The 15,052-nt window shown below is 46.7% G+C and overlaps 1 protein-coding gene across 1 annotated transcript; it reads right to left on the minus strand.

Annotated features, from left to right (window-relative positions):
- Positions 1 to 516: 516 nt before the first annotated feature.
- LOC109315511 (lysozyme C-like) lies at positions 517 to 6,411 on the minus strand. The gene is made up of 3 exons (XM_019543244.1): positions 5,946 to 6,411; positions 4,203 to 4,358; positions 517 to 797 (listed from the first exon to the last, which is right to left on the minus strand). The coding sequence occupies exons 1-3, from the start codon at positions 6,079 to 6,081 to the stop codon at positions 694 to 696; spliced, it is 396 nt and encodes a 131-aa protein (XP_019398789.1). The 5' UTR covers positions 6,082 to 6,411; the 3' UTR covers positions 517 to 693.
- Between the last annotated feature and the right edge of the window lie 8,641 nt (positions 6,412 to 15,052).

Consider the following 15,052-nt stretch of genomic DNA (forward strand, 5'->3'; position numbering starts at 1 on the left):
CTTGTCTAAGTTGGCTTTTCTGAAGTCAAGGACTTCTGTGTTGCTGACTGACTTGCCAGCTTTACGGCGGATGGTGAAGGTGATTAGCTCGTGGTCGCTGTCACCCAACTTCCCATCGATCACTAGGTCACTGATTAGGTCGTCCCCCGTAGCTAGTACCAGGTCGAGCAGCGCTTTGCCACAACAAAGTGCATGTCCAAGCATGTGCGCTGAAGCAAAAAGCCCCAGCTCAAATTTGCACCGCTTCTATTTGAGCTGCTGCAAGCGCACATGCTTACATGTGTGGATGCACCCTATGTGTAACAGAATTAAAACTGGACTGCATATAAAAATGTGCCTGAGGCCTTATACTGGTATTGAGTAAGAGAGATTTTTCTTCAGTTCAAGGGCAAGGGATTTTTGGAGCAGAAAGATGAGTTTCTCTGCCCTGCTAAAGTTTCAAAAGGTCCTGAGGTATTTTGTAGTTATAACTGTGACCACTTACATGTCCACTAATTTATTGCAATAATGACTCTTAGCAACTAAGTATGTAAGTTCTGAATTCAAATATTAATATACAAGCACAATCTTTGAAATCTCCATGTTGCTTTTCTATTAATTTACCTCTAACAGGATTGTATTCTTTTTCTTTAGTTAGTAATGCCCCAGTATACAGAGACAATTAATGTAAGCAACTCTTGTTCTTACAAAAGTTTAAAAGCAATGGTTGAAAACATACCATGCATTCATGCCCTGTGGATCTCTGACAATCCTCTTTGCACAATTAATAGCTGCCGTAATATCTGACTTCAGGAACTCTAAGAAAATGAATAAATAAAGTATGAAAAGTGGTAAGAGAAATAAAAAAATCAACATTTTCCCCTTCATTTTTGATTCAGTAATCCTAAAAATGATCCTCAAATTAGCTCATATTTATTAATTATATTTATTTTAGTAATGTCTGGGAACAAACTGAACATTGAGCCCTGTTTGCTACATACCATCCAGGAAGAGTAGCAGACAGTTTCTGCCCTGAAGGGTGTGTACTTTAAACAGACTAGAAAGACACTGAGTGGAGGAAAAGGACGTTTCTATGACAAACAATTTACTGCACAGTAGACTAATCTACAGCGCAGTAAAATATCACTATCTACATGTGCACAGCATTTACTGCACAATAAATTAGTCTGCTGCGCAGTTGGCTACTACCCATAGATACAGATAACAGATTAACCATGCAGTAGCTGCTGCACTGTAGTGTATGTGTAGACAGTTGACCGAGAGCAAATTGTTCCAGGTCAGCCCAGGCAGTTGGGGGCAATCAACCGATCAGGGGACAGGCCTGGGAAACTGTTCCCTCTTCCAAACAGCTGCTTCCCAACCCCACACCCTGATTGGCTTATCTGGTACAGGGCTGGGAAACTGTCCTCTTCCCTGAGCAACTGTTTCCCAGACCTACATCCCCATCAGTCTGGCTGCCGTAGCAGGGCAGAGCAGGGCAAGAGTAGCCCTGCACTGAACTGCTAACATTGGGAGCAAATATGCTCCTGAAGGGCAAACATGTAGAGGTGTTCCTGGGGAAAGCTTACTGTGCCTTTTTTTCCTGTGCAGTAAGCTTACAGCAGATTAATAGCATATGTAGATGTGCCCCCAGAGAACAAATAATGGTAGCAAACATCATCTTTGTTGCATGATCTAGTCCTCACTCCAAAATCATCTTCAGTTCATGGGTTGTCAGGTAGTTACTGGGGAGAGAGGTGTCTCTTCACACCTGACAGCTGTTCGCTGGTCTTTTACCCCATGCATAGCTGGCTCAGGGTGGCTCCCCTTCTCTCTCTCTCTCTCCCTTATTCCCTCCTGCCATGACTTTTTTTGTTTGCTTGTTCTTGAAGATGTTAAGGAAGAGGGAGAGAGGGAGTGCTGATGCCACCACCCGATGACACCAGTTACTGGTTTGCACTATGATCTCTGCGCTGGTGAAAAAGAAAGGCGTCAAATGAACTGAGGAATGGGGTCCCTTTTTGAGTTTGTTGGGTCCAGCCAACTCCTTTTATTCGGTCTATGTTCCCATGGATGGCTGAGCCTTCCCCGTTGGGACAGATCGGGTCTCTTCTTTACTTATATTGCTGCCATGCCTGGCTTGATTGTTTTGGGAGGCAGTCAATCTGGGCAAGGCATACCTTGAGGGGAAGCATCCACTTCTTCCTCTCTCTTGCTAGCAGATCCTTGCCATGCTCGGCACCAATAAGATGCCAGAGGAGAGCAACTTGATATTTCCCAAGGGAGAGAGAAAACAAAACCAGAGGGAACCGGGCTGGGATGGAAACCAACCCTGTGGCTCCTGTTCTTCTATCTTGATTGCCGGCGTATCCGGCTTGATTTGAAAGTGCTGGTGATTAATTAATGAAACAAAATGTTAAGTCGAGGGAGAGAGTGCCCGCATTCTTCTTTTACTCTCTCCATCCCTTAGAGGAGGGCTCCTCTGAGCTCTTGAGCCTACCTTTCTCTTCCTTGTTTCCAGAGTTTCAGTCTCAGGCGGGATGTAGCGGTCCTTCACTCCGCCTGCCGGCTTCCAATTTTGCTCTCCCTGCCCGGCCCTGGATATTGCTCCGGCTGGTGCGATTCCCCAATCTGCTTTACCTGGCAAGGTGTTAGAGCGGATCAGGTGTGCGCTGGAAGTTCCTGCTGTAGCATGGAGACTTTATTCTGGGAGACCTCGGGCTCGTAGCTGGGAGGATGCATCATGTGAGTATCCCCTGTTCTCTCACAGGTCAATTATTCCATAACTGACTACTGCAAGATTTTTTGCATATGCCTTTGAAACATGGTACCAGACACTTACTGGTGAAAGGGTACTGGGTTGGAACGGTCGATAGACTGTTCCAGTGCAATAATTTTGAAGTTCCTCTTTGTCTAGTTTCTGAGCAAAAACACAGATCTAGTATAGCAAGGCCTGCTTTTACTCTCAGTTTTGAATTTGTGTGTTGATTGCTAGGTAATTATCTTATTTCAAAGCAGTTGTTATCCAGTATTATAAAAGGACAACATTCCATTAACTTAAAAAGGCATGCTTGTCTGAAACTTGTGGTGCTAGCTGGCTGAACCATGACATCTAAGATTCACTATAAAGGAAAGAAATGAGAGGAAAAACATTCTCTTTTTCCCCACCTTATGCTTTTGGCAGCTTTTTGGCTGGAACAGGTATTGAATGAGTCCAAGTAAAAGGTATTAAAAGAGACCAGAAGCAGGGCTGGATTAACCACTTAGTGGGCCCTAGGCAAACAAACTTGTGGGCCCCTACTTAAAATATATATTATACATACACACATATCTCCACACAGGTATATGGGCGGGCTCAGGGAAGAGTTGGATCGAACCAGGTGTTGACTCTGAGCTGGGGCAGCCCCTGGGCTGCTAGCTGCCTGCCTGGGGGGCGCCTCTGCTGTAGAGGGAAGGAGTGGGGGCCTCCGTAGCTCAGGGCCCTAGGCATATGCCTAGTTTGCCTATTCATTAATCTGGCCCTCACCCAAAGCTCTGGGCTGGTCTTGTGAACAAGGGGTGACCTCCCCCTCTTGTGAACTGTTGGGTTGGGAAGAGAGTCAGCTATTTTCCTGTGTTACTTGTGTAAGTCTTTCACATGGAAACACAGGAAAGAAGATATAAAAAAAAATCATTGGAAAACTACAAGAGTAGATAGGAAGACTAAGGGATGGCTGAAATACCTCTAACCCCTTTCAACTGTTTTTTTAAATGAACTTGATTCCAAATGGACAGTATTGATTTATAAAAGTAACATTAGTCATCTGTAAAATGCCACAAGGTTAGGTCAGAACATTATACTACTACTGTCATCTAGAGTGGTCTTATGTACATGGGTGAATTTCATGCTCTTGAGACCAAAGTTAACTCTGCTTAAGAGAGGGCTACCTGGTAAGTAAACTCTGCTGCTCTGGAAGGGAGACAGAAGTGTCTAAAAAAGAAAGAAACCCTAAAACCCCCCCCAGCACAAATCCTGACAGAAAATGTCCTTTAGGAGTGCTCTGTTTTATGCCCTAGTGCATGACCATAAATTCCTACCCCTGCCTTTTGACTAAAGAATAAGGCTTTTATTTTTGTCTTTAAGGTAGGGCTGCTAACTCCCCACAATTGTCCCTCAGATATACATTTGCAACCCTGGGAGCCCACTCCAGTATAGAAGAGGAATATGCCCTTCATAGCATCACCTCTGCACTGGATTTTGCATGCATTCTTGGCTCTTGGAGTCTTGCCATCTTTGCACCACCAGCGGCTGTTGATTTGCAAAATCCCATAATCCGTGCTTCTGTTATAGTTTATGGCATCTGTGTTAAAGTTGCTCTCATATTTTGCTGTGCACACCCCTGGCAAGGTTCCATTTGAAAGAAAAATGAGTAGAGAGGCTGCCACATTTACCTGATTAAACCTCCTCTCACTTTATAGGCTGATCCCTGGATAAAAATACCTGTCTCCCTGCTGTATATTATGCAAATAATTGCTACAGAATGTGTACATGTGTTGTTTGTTTTCTCCTCTGAGCAAATTCATAATTTTATTAAATAGGAATGTAACAAAACACACTTTCAGTGTATAATTTGGACATCCAAATATTTGGATGTCATATGAAGAGTGTGGGACCTATATCACTGAAACTATATTTGGGATCTAGCTGTGTTGTCTTAATGGGCACAAAGCTCATTATAGTCAGATGGAGCATTCCCCCCTATTTTCACCAGACAGGGTCAATAGTGGGGAATCCCTGTGCTCCAGGGCATTCCAGCGTTCCGGGTCGAAACACCAAAGTTCAGCTTTGCATCTAGGGATGGACTCCCATGTATCAATACTCCCATGTCAACAAAAGCCAAGAGACCTCCTCTTATTACTGTACCACTGCCACATGTATGAAGGTATACTCAGAAGGAGACTGTCTACACAAACCTGTCCTTTCAATAATAAAGTATATCTTGTGTAGTTTAGAAAGTATAACTAGAGAAAGTGGGATGGACAAGAAGCCTCACTGGAGACAAGGTGGCAAAGCACAAGGAGTAGACAAGATTTGGGGTAAGGAAGCAAATTGGATAAAAGTATAAATTGCACATCACTGATTGAGATATTTGGTGAGAAATCTTTATGGGGAACTTAGCTCATCTTTACTGTTGGTTAACATTTGTATTCCTTATACATTTAGCATAAATAAACCTGAATTAGTTTGATTATAGAAGGGATTTATTGGGTTTGAGATGTGTGGAGCCGCATGGGCAAGCAGCAGATTTGACTTTTCTGTATAAGAACACATGTATATCATCCTTAAAAACTGGTTTCTTAATGGTTTCCTCATCGCTACTGGTAATCAGTGAAAAAAGGCCTTTCTCTTTCCTGGAATCCAAACACATTGCATTGTAATTTGTTCTTCTCCCCCTGCCCCTGCGCCCAGTTCTTTGGTTCTTTTTGCTTCCTTTCTCCAAATTTTCCCCACTTGTTGCTCTCTACCACCCTAGTGTCTCCAATGATGCTCCTTTTCCATCCCATGCTCTACGGATACTTTCTATACCACACACATCCTAAATGAGGGTTTCGGGCCACTGCTGGTTGTACTTCTACTGTTAACAGGGCTCCCACCATGGCCCCATGCTGCCCTCTCCACTCTGTGTCCTGTTTACTCCTATGGAACCATCTTTCAGTCCTGCTACAGCAAGGCTCATAATACAGCAGAAAGTGAGAAGGGTTCGGACACACCAAGCCTAGAAAGGAACGACTGAGGGATGAACAGAGGGTGGGGTGGAATTAGGGGAACTAGTAACTTAGACTGGTACAAGGAAAAACTTCCAGATTGAGTTAGGTCTCCTAATTGGGGAAGGGGAGGGACAGACTAGATTACCTGGGATTTATGAAAAGGGTATATCACCTTCCCACCCATAAACCATGTTAAAATCACAAGGCAGCAGACTTACAATCTCCCAAAGTGTATCCTGGAATGCTAGCCAGCCCAAGCCTTTTCATGGCTGCAGCCAGCTCGCACCTTTCATAGACCTTCCCATGAGCAGCCGGGGGCAGGAGAAAAAGCTCCAGAAAAATCAGAGCCTTCATGTTAACAGTGTCACACACCCAAGCTCCAAGTGGTGAGACTGTCGGCTCACCGGCATCTGTCTCTTCTTTTAATATCTTCTGCCCTCCCCCAATCTGAAGCTACTCAGACACTGCCAATGCAAACATCTGCAAATTTGCTAAGTGTAATAACATTGCCACTTATTAACACACCTAATTCATTACTAAAAACCTTCAATTGTGTAATGAGTAACTTCAGAAAAGGAACTAGAATCTGGGAATAAGAAACAAGGAACCAGGAACCAGAGGTGGATTAACACATGGGAGACTCCATCCTGAGGGGGACTGAAGGGGTAATTTGCCGCCCCGACCCCTTATCTTGGGAAGTTTGCTGCTTCCCAGGAGCCAGAATCCGAGACATTGCAGAGAAGACCCCTAAGCTCCTCCAGCCCAAGTGGGCACCAATGACATGGCTTGGACCGCTCCCAGCTGGGTAATGAAGCGCTACAGCAGGTTTGTCCAACATATGGCCTGCAGGCCGCCATGCGGCCCGCCAAGGCATTTTCTGTGGCCCGCGGTGCTGTGACAGGAAATGAAAGTAAACATGGTTTACTTTCGTTCCCGCCCCTTGTCCCTCCCCCACCTCCTCATCAGCTTCCTAATGGCTGCTGAAAGGCTGGGGAAGGGACAAGGTTCCCACATGCACCACGTCAGCTTGACATTGCTGACGCGGTGCATGTGGGAAGAGGAGTGCAGACCCGGCCCGCCTCCTCCCACCCATAGCACCACATGGGAAAGCCACTGCTTTCTGGCCCAAGTGACTCACTGCTCCCTGCCCGCAGGTGAGAGGCAGCCTGGCTTGGCTGCCCGGCCCCAGGTCACTGGCAGAGGCGGAGCAGGCAGTTGCCTCCTCCTGCCAGACTGTTGGCATTGGCTGTGCCCCGCAGGGCGGCCCTGGACTTGGGTGGAGCCTGCCCTCGCTGCACCCCAAGGTGCTGTCCCACCCTGGCCCCAGCCCCGGCCCCGGTTCCCTCCAGCCTGGCATGGCATAGCAATGTGGACCCACGGAGGCGGCACGGTGGCCAGGCTTGCCCTTGTCATCTGCCTCTGCCACCTCCTGCCCAGCCGGGGCGCTGCAGGTAAGGCCGGGCTGGGCCCGGGGCCAGGGTGGGAAGACAGCGCCTCCCCTGAGGCCGAGCCAGTGACTGTGGGCTCCTGGCACCTGTGTGTGTGTGGGGGGGTCCCTGCCTTTCACAGTCCTGACCCAGTGTCCCTCACCACTCCTACTTCCAGACCCCAGTTGCAAGGGCAACACCGGACCCTTGCTAAACCAGATGATGACCGACGCCCAGGAAAAAACCAACTTGCTAAATGGGTACTTTGCATCAGTCTTTCATCAGTCCCATGGGACACCCCTGCCAGTATGGGACAGGGAGGCCTGGGCAAGGGAGATTCCGTACCCTCCATCAATGCTGACCTCGTGAAGGAACACCTTGAGAGGCTGGACACCTTCAAGTCAGCCAGCCCTGACTGTTTACACCCCACGGTACTCAAGAAGCTGGCTAGTATCATAGTTCAGCCCCTAGCACAGATCTTCAAGAACTCCTGGTGCTCTGGTAAAGTGCCCAATGATTGGAAGAAGGCCAATGTGGTGCCTATCTTCAAGAAAGGGAGAAAAGCGGATCTAGCAAACTATAGGCTCATCAGCCTGACCTTTATCCTGGGGAAGGTCTTAGAAAAGATTATCCAAGAGGCCATTCTTAACAGGCTGGCCAATGTCAACATGCTGAGGGATAGCCAGCACAGGTTTGTTGTGGGTTGCTATTGCGTGACCAATCTCATTTCCTTCAATGACCAGGTGATCTATCACCTGGACAAAGGAGTAGAGGTTGATGTCGTATATGTTGACTTTAAAAAAATCCTTTGATCTGGTATCCCATGATCACGTCTTAGTAAAACTGGCTAACTGCGGCCTCGGCCACACCGTGATCCGCTGGCTGGGCAATTGGCTCCATGGTAGGACCCAGAGGGTAGTGGTTGATGGAAGTCAATTGTCATAGTGCCCTGTGACCAGTGGGGTCCCACAGGACTCTGTCCTCGGCCCTATACTATTTAACATCTTCATTAATGATATAGTATCAGAAATGGACTGGCCAAGTTTGCTGATGACACCAAACTCTGGGGTAAAGCATCCACACCCGAAGACAGGAGGGTGATCCCGGCTGATGATGACAGGCTCAGGAAATGGGTGGACGAGAACCTGATGGTGTTTAACACTGAAAAATGCAAGGTTCTCCACCTTGGGAGGAAAAATCTGCAGCATGCTTATAGGCTTGGCAGTGCTACGCTGGCTAGCACTACAGATGAAAGGGACTTGGGGGGTCACGATTGACCACAAGATGAATATGAGCCTGCAATGTGATACTGCTGCTAGTAAAGCAAGCAAAATGCTTGCTTGCATCCATAGATGCTTCTCAAGAAAATCCCAAGACATGATCCTCCCATTGTACTCGGCCTTGGTGAGGCCACAGCTGGAGTACTGCATCCAGTTTTGGGCTCCACGATTCAAAAAGGATGTGGAGAAGCTTGACAGGGTGCTGAGAAGAGCCACGCGCATGATCAGAGGTCAGGAAAGCAGACCTTGTGAAGAGAGGCTGAGAGCTATGGGACTCTTCAGTCTGGAAAAGCGCAGGCTTGGGGTGATCTGGTGGCTGCCTATAAGTTCATCAGGGGTGCTTACCAGGATCTGGGGGAATGTCTGTTCACCAGAGCACCCCAAGAGATGACGAAGTCGAACGGTCATAAATTACTGCAAGACTGTTTCAGGCTGGACATAAGGAAGAACTTCTTTACTGTCCGAGCCCCCAAGGTTTGGAATAGATTGCTGCCAGAGGTGGTTCAAGCACCTACTCTGAATGCCTTCAAAAGACATCTGGATGTTTAGCTTGCTGGGATCCTATGATCCCTGCTGACTTCCTGCCCTGGGGCAGGGGGCTGGACTCAATGATCTTCTGAGGTCCCTTCCAACCCTAATGTCTATGAAATCTATTAAATCTATGGCTCATGGGGCATGGGTCCAGGGGCTCTTGTTCAGCTCCTGACCAGGAGCAAGACGCAGAAGGCACTGCATGCATGTGCACAGCCACATGCATGCATGGGGCCAGGAAAACAGCCAGGAAGCATAGAGAACAGCTCCCTGCAGGTAGGTATATGGAGGGGAGAAGGGGTGGGAGGTGCAGGTCAAGGCCCTCATGGTGAGGGAAGGAATGAAACAGGGAGTGGGGCTGGGAATGCTGCCCAGCCACGGAGGTGCATGGGACCTGGGGGCGGGGAGTAGGACAGAGTCATGGGCAGCCCATCCAGGGGCCTGGGTGGGGAGGGGAGCAGCTCCCTGCAACTGTGCACAAGGGCTGCATGTGCCCCTCCAGTTTTGTGTGCAGGGTGGATGCGGGCTACTTGCTGTGGACTCAGGGCTCTCCTCTTTACTGCCTTTCCCTTGGGAGTTCTCTGCCAGCTGAGCACCCCCTGCTTGCCTGGCAGCTGTGGGGGCAGCAAGTTGAACCCCCCACTGCTGGGCTACCATGGCAAAGGCAGCAGGGTAGAGAGCCCCAAACCTGCAGAAGGCAGCCCACATCTGCCCTCTCTGTGCTCAGCTTTGCTCCAGCCATGGCAGGGGAGAGGGGCAGGATGGGAAGCAGGGAGGGGAGGCAGGCATGTACCACCCCACCCCCAAGCTGGCTGGATCCATTCAGCCTCCCCCATACAACAGAGAGGCCAGCCTCACCCTTGGCAGCAGTAGCACCAGGAGGGGAAGAGGTCCCTAACCCTGCTGGAGTCCAGATCCCAGACCTGGGGCTTGGCTACAAAGGAGGAATACCAAGAACCAGGAAGAAGGAACCAACTTCAGCCTCATGCAACGTGCCAACCATGAGGTGCCTCCCTCTCATCTGTTGTGCCTGGCTTGTTCTGGAGGGATGAATAGAGAGTGTGTGGTTTAGGGCTAACTGTCCCTAAGTTAATGGACAGCCCATAAATAACACATCTGAAAATGGAGCAGTCTGTAAAAACACTAAGCAACCTTTCTTGAAGGTCTATGAGCAAGGTTTGACGCTGAAGCAGCCGACTGGTGCTCAAGCACGAGTGCAGCACCCTGCATGGAGCTATTCCAGGGCTTTGTTACCCATGAGTCTTCATAGACAGCTCTTCCTCCAAGCCACACGGGGCTGCTGTTACATCTGGTCCCAGCTTGTAACTACTGAGTTCCACCTGCACAGGGGTGCACAGTCTTGGGGTGAATGGGAAGGGGGTGTTGCAGCTGTAACAGAGTTGTGGGGTGGTGGTGGGTATCTGTGCCAAGGCATGGCAGGAAGGCTGTGAGGTGGGGAGGGGCAGCATGGTATGAGGATATAGGAGTGAGTTGGGGGTATCAGGGTGTAGGTGTGGGTAGGGGACCCCTGGGGTGGGGGCAACAGAGTGTCAAACTTGCAATCTCCACAGTTTCTACTGACAGCCATTTTTAAAAATTATTATTATTATTATGGTTGGCATTGAATCCCTAATTTTGAACCCAGCACTTTTCCAGGTTCTGGCAGAGGGTTACACCCATGCTAGGTAAAACATATGTTAGTTAAAAAGTTTGCAAACTATCAGTAAAACAACAAATAGGGGGGATGGCAACTCTGTTTGAGGTTCAGGTATGCTCTCCACCTCTCCCAAACCCCATCTGGAAGATGCTGTTGAACTGCAATGGAAATGGGGCAGATAAATACATGACAGCCCAGAACTTAGTGAAAAGAAAAGTTTACCTTCTTCACTCGGACTAAAGGAAAGAATATTTGTGCATGTGCAGGTATACATAAGAACTGATAATGAAGGAGCAGAAAATGAAAAACAAAGGAAAATGTTTGCAGGACCTTGGTTGGGGAAAAGGACATATAAAACCAAAAATTATAAGGTAGAAAGTTAAGGAACTAACATTCACTTCAGTTCACCTAATCTGAAAAAAATGTCCAAATACACACTGTTAAAGCTATCTAATAAAATACCGCTAGTAAACGCTTCCTTAAATGAACTGCATTAAAATAGCCTCAAAAGATTTATGGCAATAATGTTTGCCATCTAACTGAAAACCAGCCTGTAATGGACAACCAATACTTATATCCCACTGAGATCACTTACACTAGGTTTAACGATTTTTGCTGGAAATACATCCTCTTTTACACAATTCTAAAAGAGATAACTGGGAAATATTGTCTATACACTAAAAAGAAAGTGCTCAGGATAACCATCCAAACAAGCTAAAGTTCTTTTCTTAGAGAAATACTCCAAAGCTTATCCTGAAGAAAATCACAGCAGGCTGGGCCTGTTCTCCTTCATCTGAAATAGCTAAGAGTGATACCAGTTCTGCACTAAATAAAGGAGTGAAAACTACTATCATCATTGCATGATTTGCAATGTTGATATCATACTTGAAAAGGTACGAATAAAAAATACCACCTAAGCCTAATATAAAATATCTATGAATTCAAGAAGATCTATCCATTCCAAATGAGCATCAAGTAAATGCTAAAATAGTTTAATATCCAAATATATTTTCTTGATTGTTAGGCAACTTAGACGTTTAAATTAATTTCCCTGCATTATAACACAATTTAGTAACACAAGGCGCTTCACAAAATGCTGCAGTGTTTCAACTGAAGTTTTTCTTTATGGCTCTTGAGCAATCCTGTCAAATTTTCTGTAATGCTATTAAATGTGAATAGAGTGTTTTATTTATATATTATAACCGGAGAAATAAAAATTTAAAGATAAATAGTTGAAAGACAAGGATTTTTTAGGGTGACATCTTTATTTATTTTAAATATCTTAGTTGGATAATGCTGATATTTTCTGCTCAGTTCTTAATTACTGATGCTTTATCTTTCCAATTCTCCAGGAAAACTGAAGCACACAGCAGACAATCTTGAATTAAAGCCATTTCTATTGCATTGTAACCATTTCACACACATTTAAGGTCAAGCTTTGTCCCACTAACGCCACTATAAAACGAGCTCAGCTGATGTCAGTAAGTCAGTGAAGTCATTAAGTCAGTGAAAATTTTTACTGTTGTTGTCAAACTGGGGTTTCAACCACTGGCTTAATTCAGTCCTGGCTCAGTGGGCCAGGGGAAAGGATACCTCACTGGAGAAAATCCTGAGATAAAAGTTACAGCTATCCAAGGCATATATACCACCTGAAACAGCACCAACCCCTGGCTGTACTTGATACAGTCATATGAAGAGTATGATAGCCACATCCAGAGACATAACTGGTCAATACTGCTCCCTGACCACATCTACATGAGATGCTGACTGTACAGTAGCCCAAGACTATTGCACGGTAGCATTGCATAGCAGAAACCGTGACATGACACTGCTGCACAGTAATCTAGGGCTACTGCGCAGTCAATGTCACAAAAAAGCCCCTTGTCATTGTGCTCAGTAATGCGTATTACTGCACAGTCATTTACTACTTCTTTCTACAAGTACTAAATGACTGCATATTAACGACAGTGCAGTCAGTGTCTCGCATAGACAGGACCGCTGGGTAGCAGTGGTGCGCACTGCAGTGGCTGGAGGTTCGGTGCTGCTGGGGGATGTGATGTCCTTTTTTTGCCACCATCATACATGTCAAGTGGCCAAATAACCCACCAGTTTTTGGCAGCAGAAAAGGAGGTGACATCTGCCCAGGCAGTGAATCACCAACTATGCACAACTGCTGCTTCTCTGCCCATCCGACTGCCACAGCCAGAGCCTTAGCTGCTGTTGCAAGAAAGGTAGAGGCTGGAGGATTCTGTGGAGGGGGCTGGCAGGGAAATGTGGGAACAGGAGAGCAAGGTGTCCCCTGAGCTCTGTTCTGGCCTCCTTCCCTGGCCCACTGTCCATGAAGTCAAACCCAGGAAGTGCTTCGCCTTTGAACCTACACAGAGCATAGGGGCCTGCATTTAATGCAGGTAAAAAAAACTCATCACAGTATTACTACCCATTGCGGAAGAGAATTAAAACTGGACTGTTCATAAAAATGTGCCTGAGGCCTTACATTGCTAGTGACTAAGAGAGATTCAGGCCCTGTTTGTCCACCTGTCCGTATGTATCTGGCCACATTCCACCAATTATTTTAGATCCAGACCGGTGTAATTGTGCCTGAAACGAGTTGGATTTTATATGGAGGAGCAGAAAGGTTAATATAATTTCACAATTGATTTACTAACTGTTCAATCCATAATTGGATCAGGTGATTCCTTGAAGTCCCTTCTAGCCTTGCTTCTCTATGAAATGCCATATATGACAGCATCTTGTCACACACATTTTGGTCTTACCACAAAGTCAGCTTTCATAATGTTTATAAAGAAAATACATGATGCAGTACTTTACCATTGCAATTCAGCCACCTGAACAAGTGTCAACAAGGCAATTATATTTACTCCATCTCCAAAAAAAGGCCAGCTGAAACTATCTTACCACTTGGTTTTCCTTGCTGCTGCTAAGAAACTTTTTTCTTTATTTTTGCATTAAAGAAACTTCCCTCTCTTTCACACAGTTTAATGCTACTGTTGCAAATGAGAAATGTTAGTTTGTTAAATTATTTCTCTAATAATGGAACAAAATCTGAATCAGGAAATTTCTAATGTTTCACAGGCTCTTTCCTAATGATTTTTTTATATCTGGGTGGAGTGAGAAAGAGCAAACAAAAGCCTGGAGGTGCCTTACATGCTGGGCAGGGGAGGTCAAGAGAAGAAAAGCAGCCGGCAGCAACAGACAGAGGGTAAAAACATACAACACTCATAGCATGGGGGGCCGGCAGGGCTGCAGCTGGTGACTGGAAGGGAAGAGAAACACTCACCACACTTCCGGAGCAGCATCTTGCTCAGAACTGGAGGAGGGAGGACATCTGACTCCCCAGGTACCTCTGCACTTTTAACTGTACTGGTACATCCCCTTTCCCCAACCCCACCCCAGCCTGTCCCTTACCCCTGATGCCTCCATTTCCATGTTCACTGAGTGGCTTTCTTGCCTGCATCGCGTGCCAGGCCAGCCTCTGGCTTCTTTACAATTCCTTCCATCCAGGACAAGGAGACACACCAACTGCAGGTATTTCATCAGCCTGACAAAGGGTTTTTCAGCCTGAAAGATTCCTAAGATATATTTCTCTAACTATTCTGGTTTTTTTCATAATAAATATATAAACATAAAAACACGAGATAAGCCATCACACACCTGAGTAACATATATCCAACACAACATCTTTACTTCTTGTTGTCAATTCCTTCATAAAAAGAAAGGCTCTGTGACAGTTCAGTTTTGCTACCTTAGATGGTACTGGTGCTGAGTGCTGAGTCACCTACGTTATTTTTACCTGCTGCCATTTACAGTGGTGGACCAGTAAAGGCTATAGGGGAGGAGAAGACCTCAGTGGGGCACACTGCTGTGTTGTGCAGAGGGCCCAGCCCCAGGTAGGGCGTACCTGAACACACACAGAGTCGCACAGTGAGGGCGCATCTAGCAGACACGCACTAGGTGCTCCTACTTGAGAGGAAAGAAGGGCCTTCCTCTGGCTACCTTTGATGTTGATGGTGTTGAGCCAGCTAAGTTATTTTCACCTGCTGTTGTTTACAGTGGTGGACTGGACCAAGGCTGTAGGGGAGGAGGAGACCTCACTGGGGCATACTGCCATGTTGTGCAGGGGCCCAAGTGCCAGAAAAGGCACACCTGAATACACACACTGTGTCACCCACCTATGTCATGAATTTTGCCTGCCTGCAGCCAGAGGTACAGGGCCCCAGAACCCCCCTGCACCTATCTCCTTGACAGCCAGCAGGCTTCATGGCTGCAGCAGGGCCTAGCAGGCCTGCAGTAGTTTTTCGCACCCCCCTGTACCCTAAGAGAGACACAGTTGCATAAGCACCCATGTCATGAGTTTTGCTTGTCAGCAGCTAGGGGTGCAGGACCCCAGAACCCAGACTCCACCAGCCCCG

This window comes from Crocodylus porosus, unplaced genomic scaffold (genome assembly GCF_001723895.1).
Source record: "Crocodylus porosus isolate Cpor-Errol unplaced genomic scaffold, CroPor_comp1, whole genome shotgun sequence".
NCBI classification, from domain to species: Eukaryota; Metazoa; Chordata; order Crocodylia; family Crocodylidae; genus Crocodylus; species Crocodylus porosus.

What these genes read in the sequence shown, in the direction of transcription:
- LOC109315511 (XM_019543244.1), bottom strand. Translation starts at nt 6,081, where the DNA reads ATGAAGGCTCTGATTTTTCTGGAGCTTTTTCTCCTGCCCCCGGCTGCT. An exon ending in AGGATACACTTTGGGAGATT is followed by an intron (nt 4,359 to 5,945) that starts GTAAGTCTGCTG and finishes GAACCTTGCCAG; the next exon opens with GGGTGTGCACAGCAAAATAT. An exon ending in ATGCAAAATCCAGTGCAGAG is followed by an intron (nt 798 to 4,202) that starts GTGATGCTATGA and finishes TCATTTTCTTAG; the next exon opens with AGTTCCTGAAGTCAGATATT.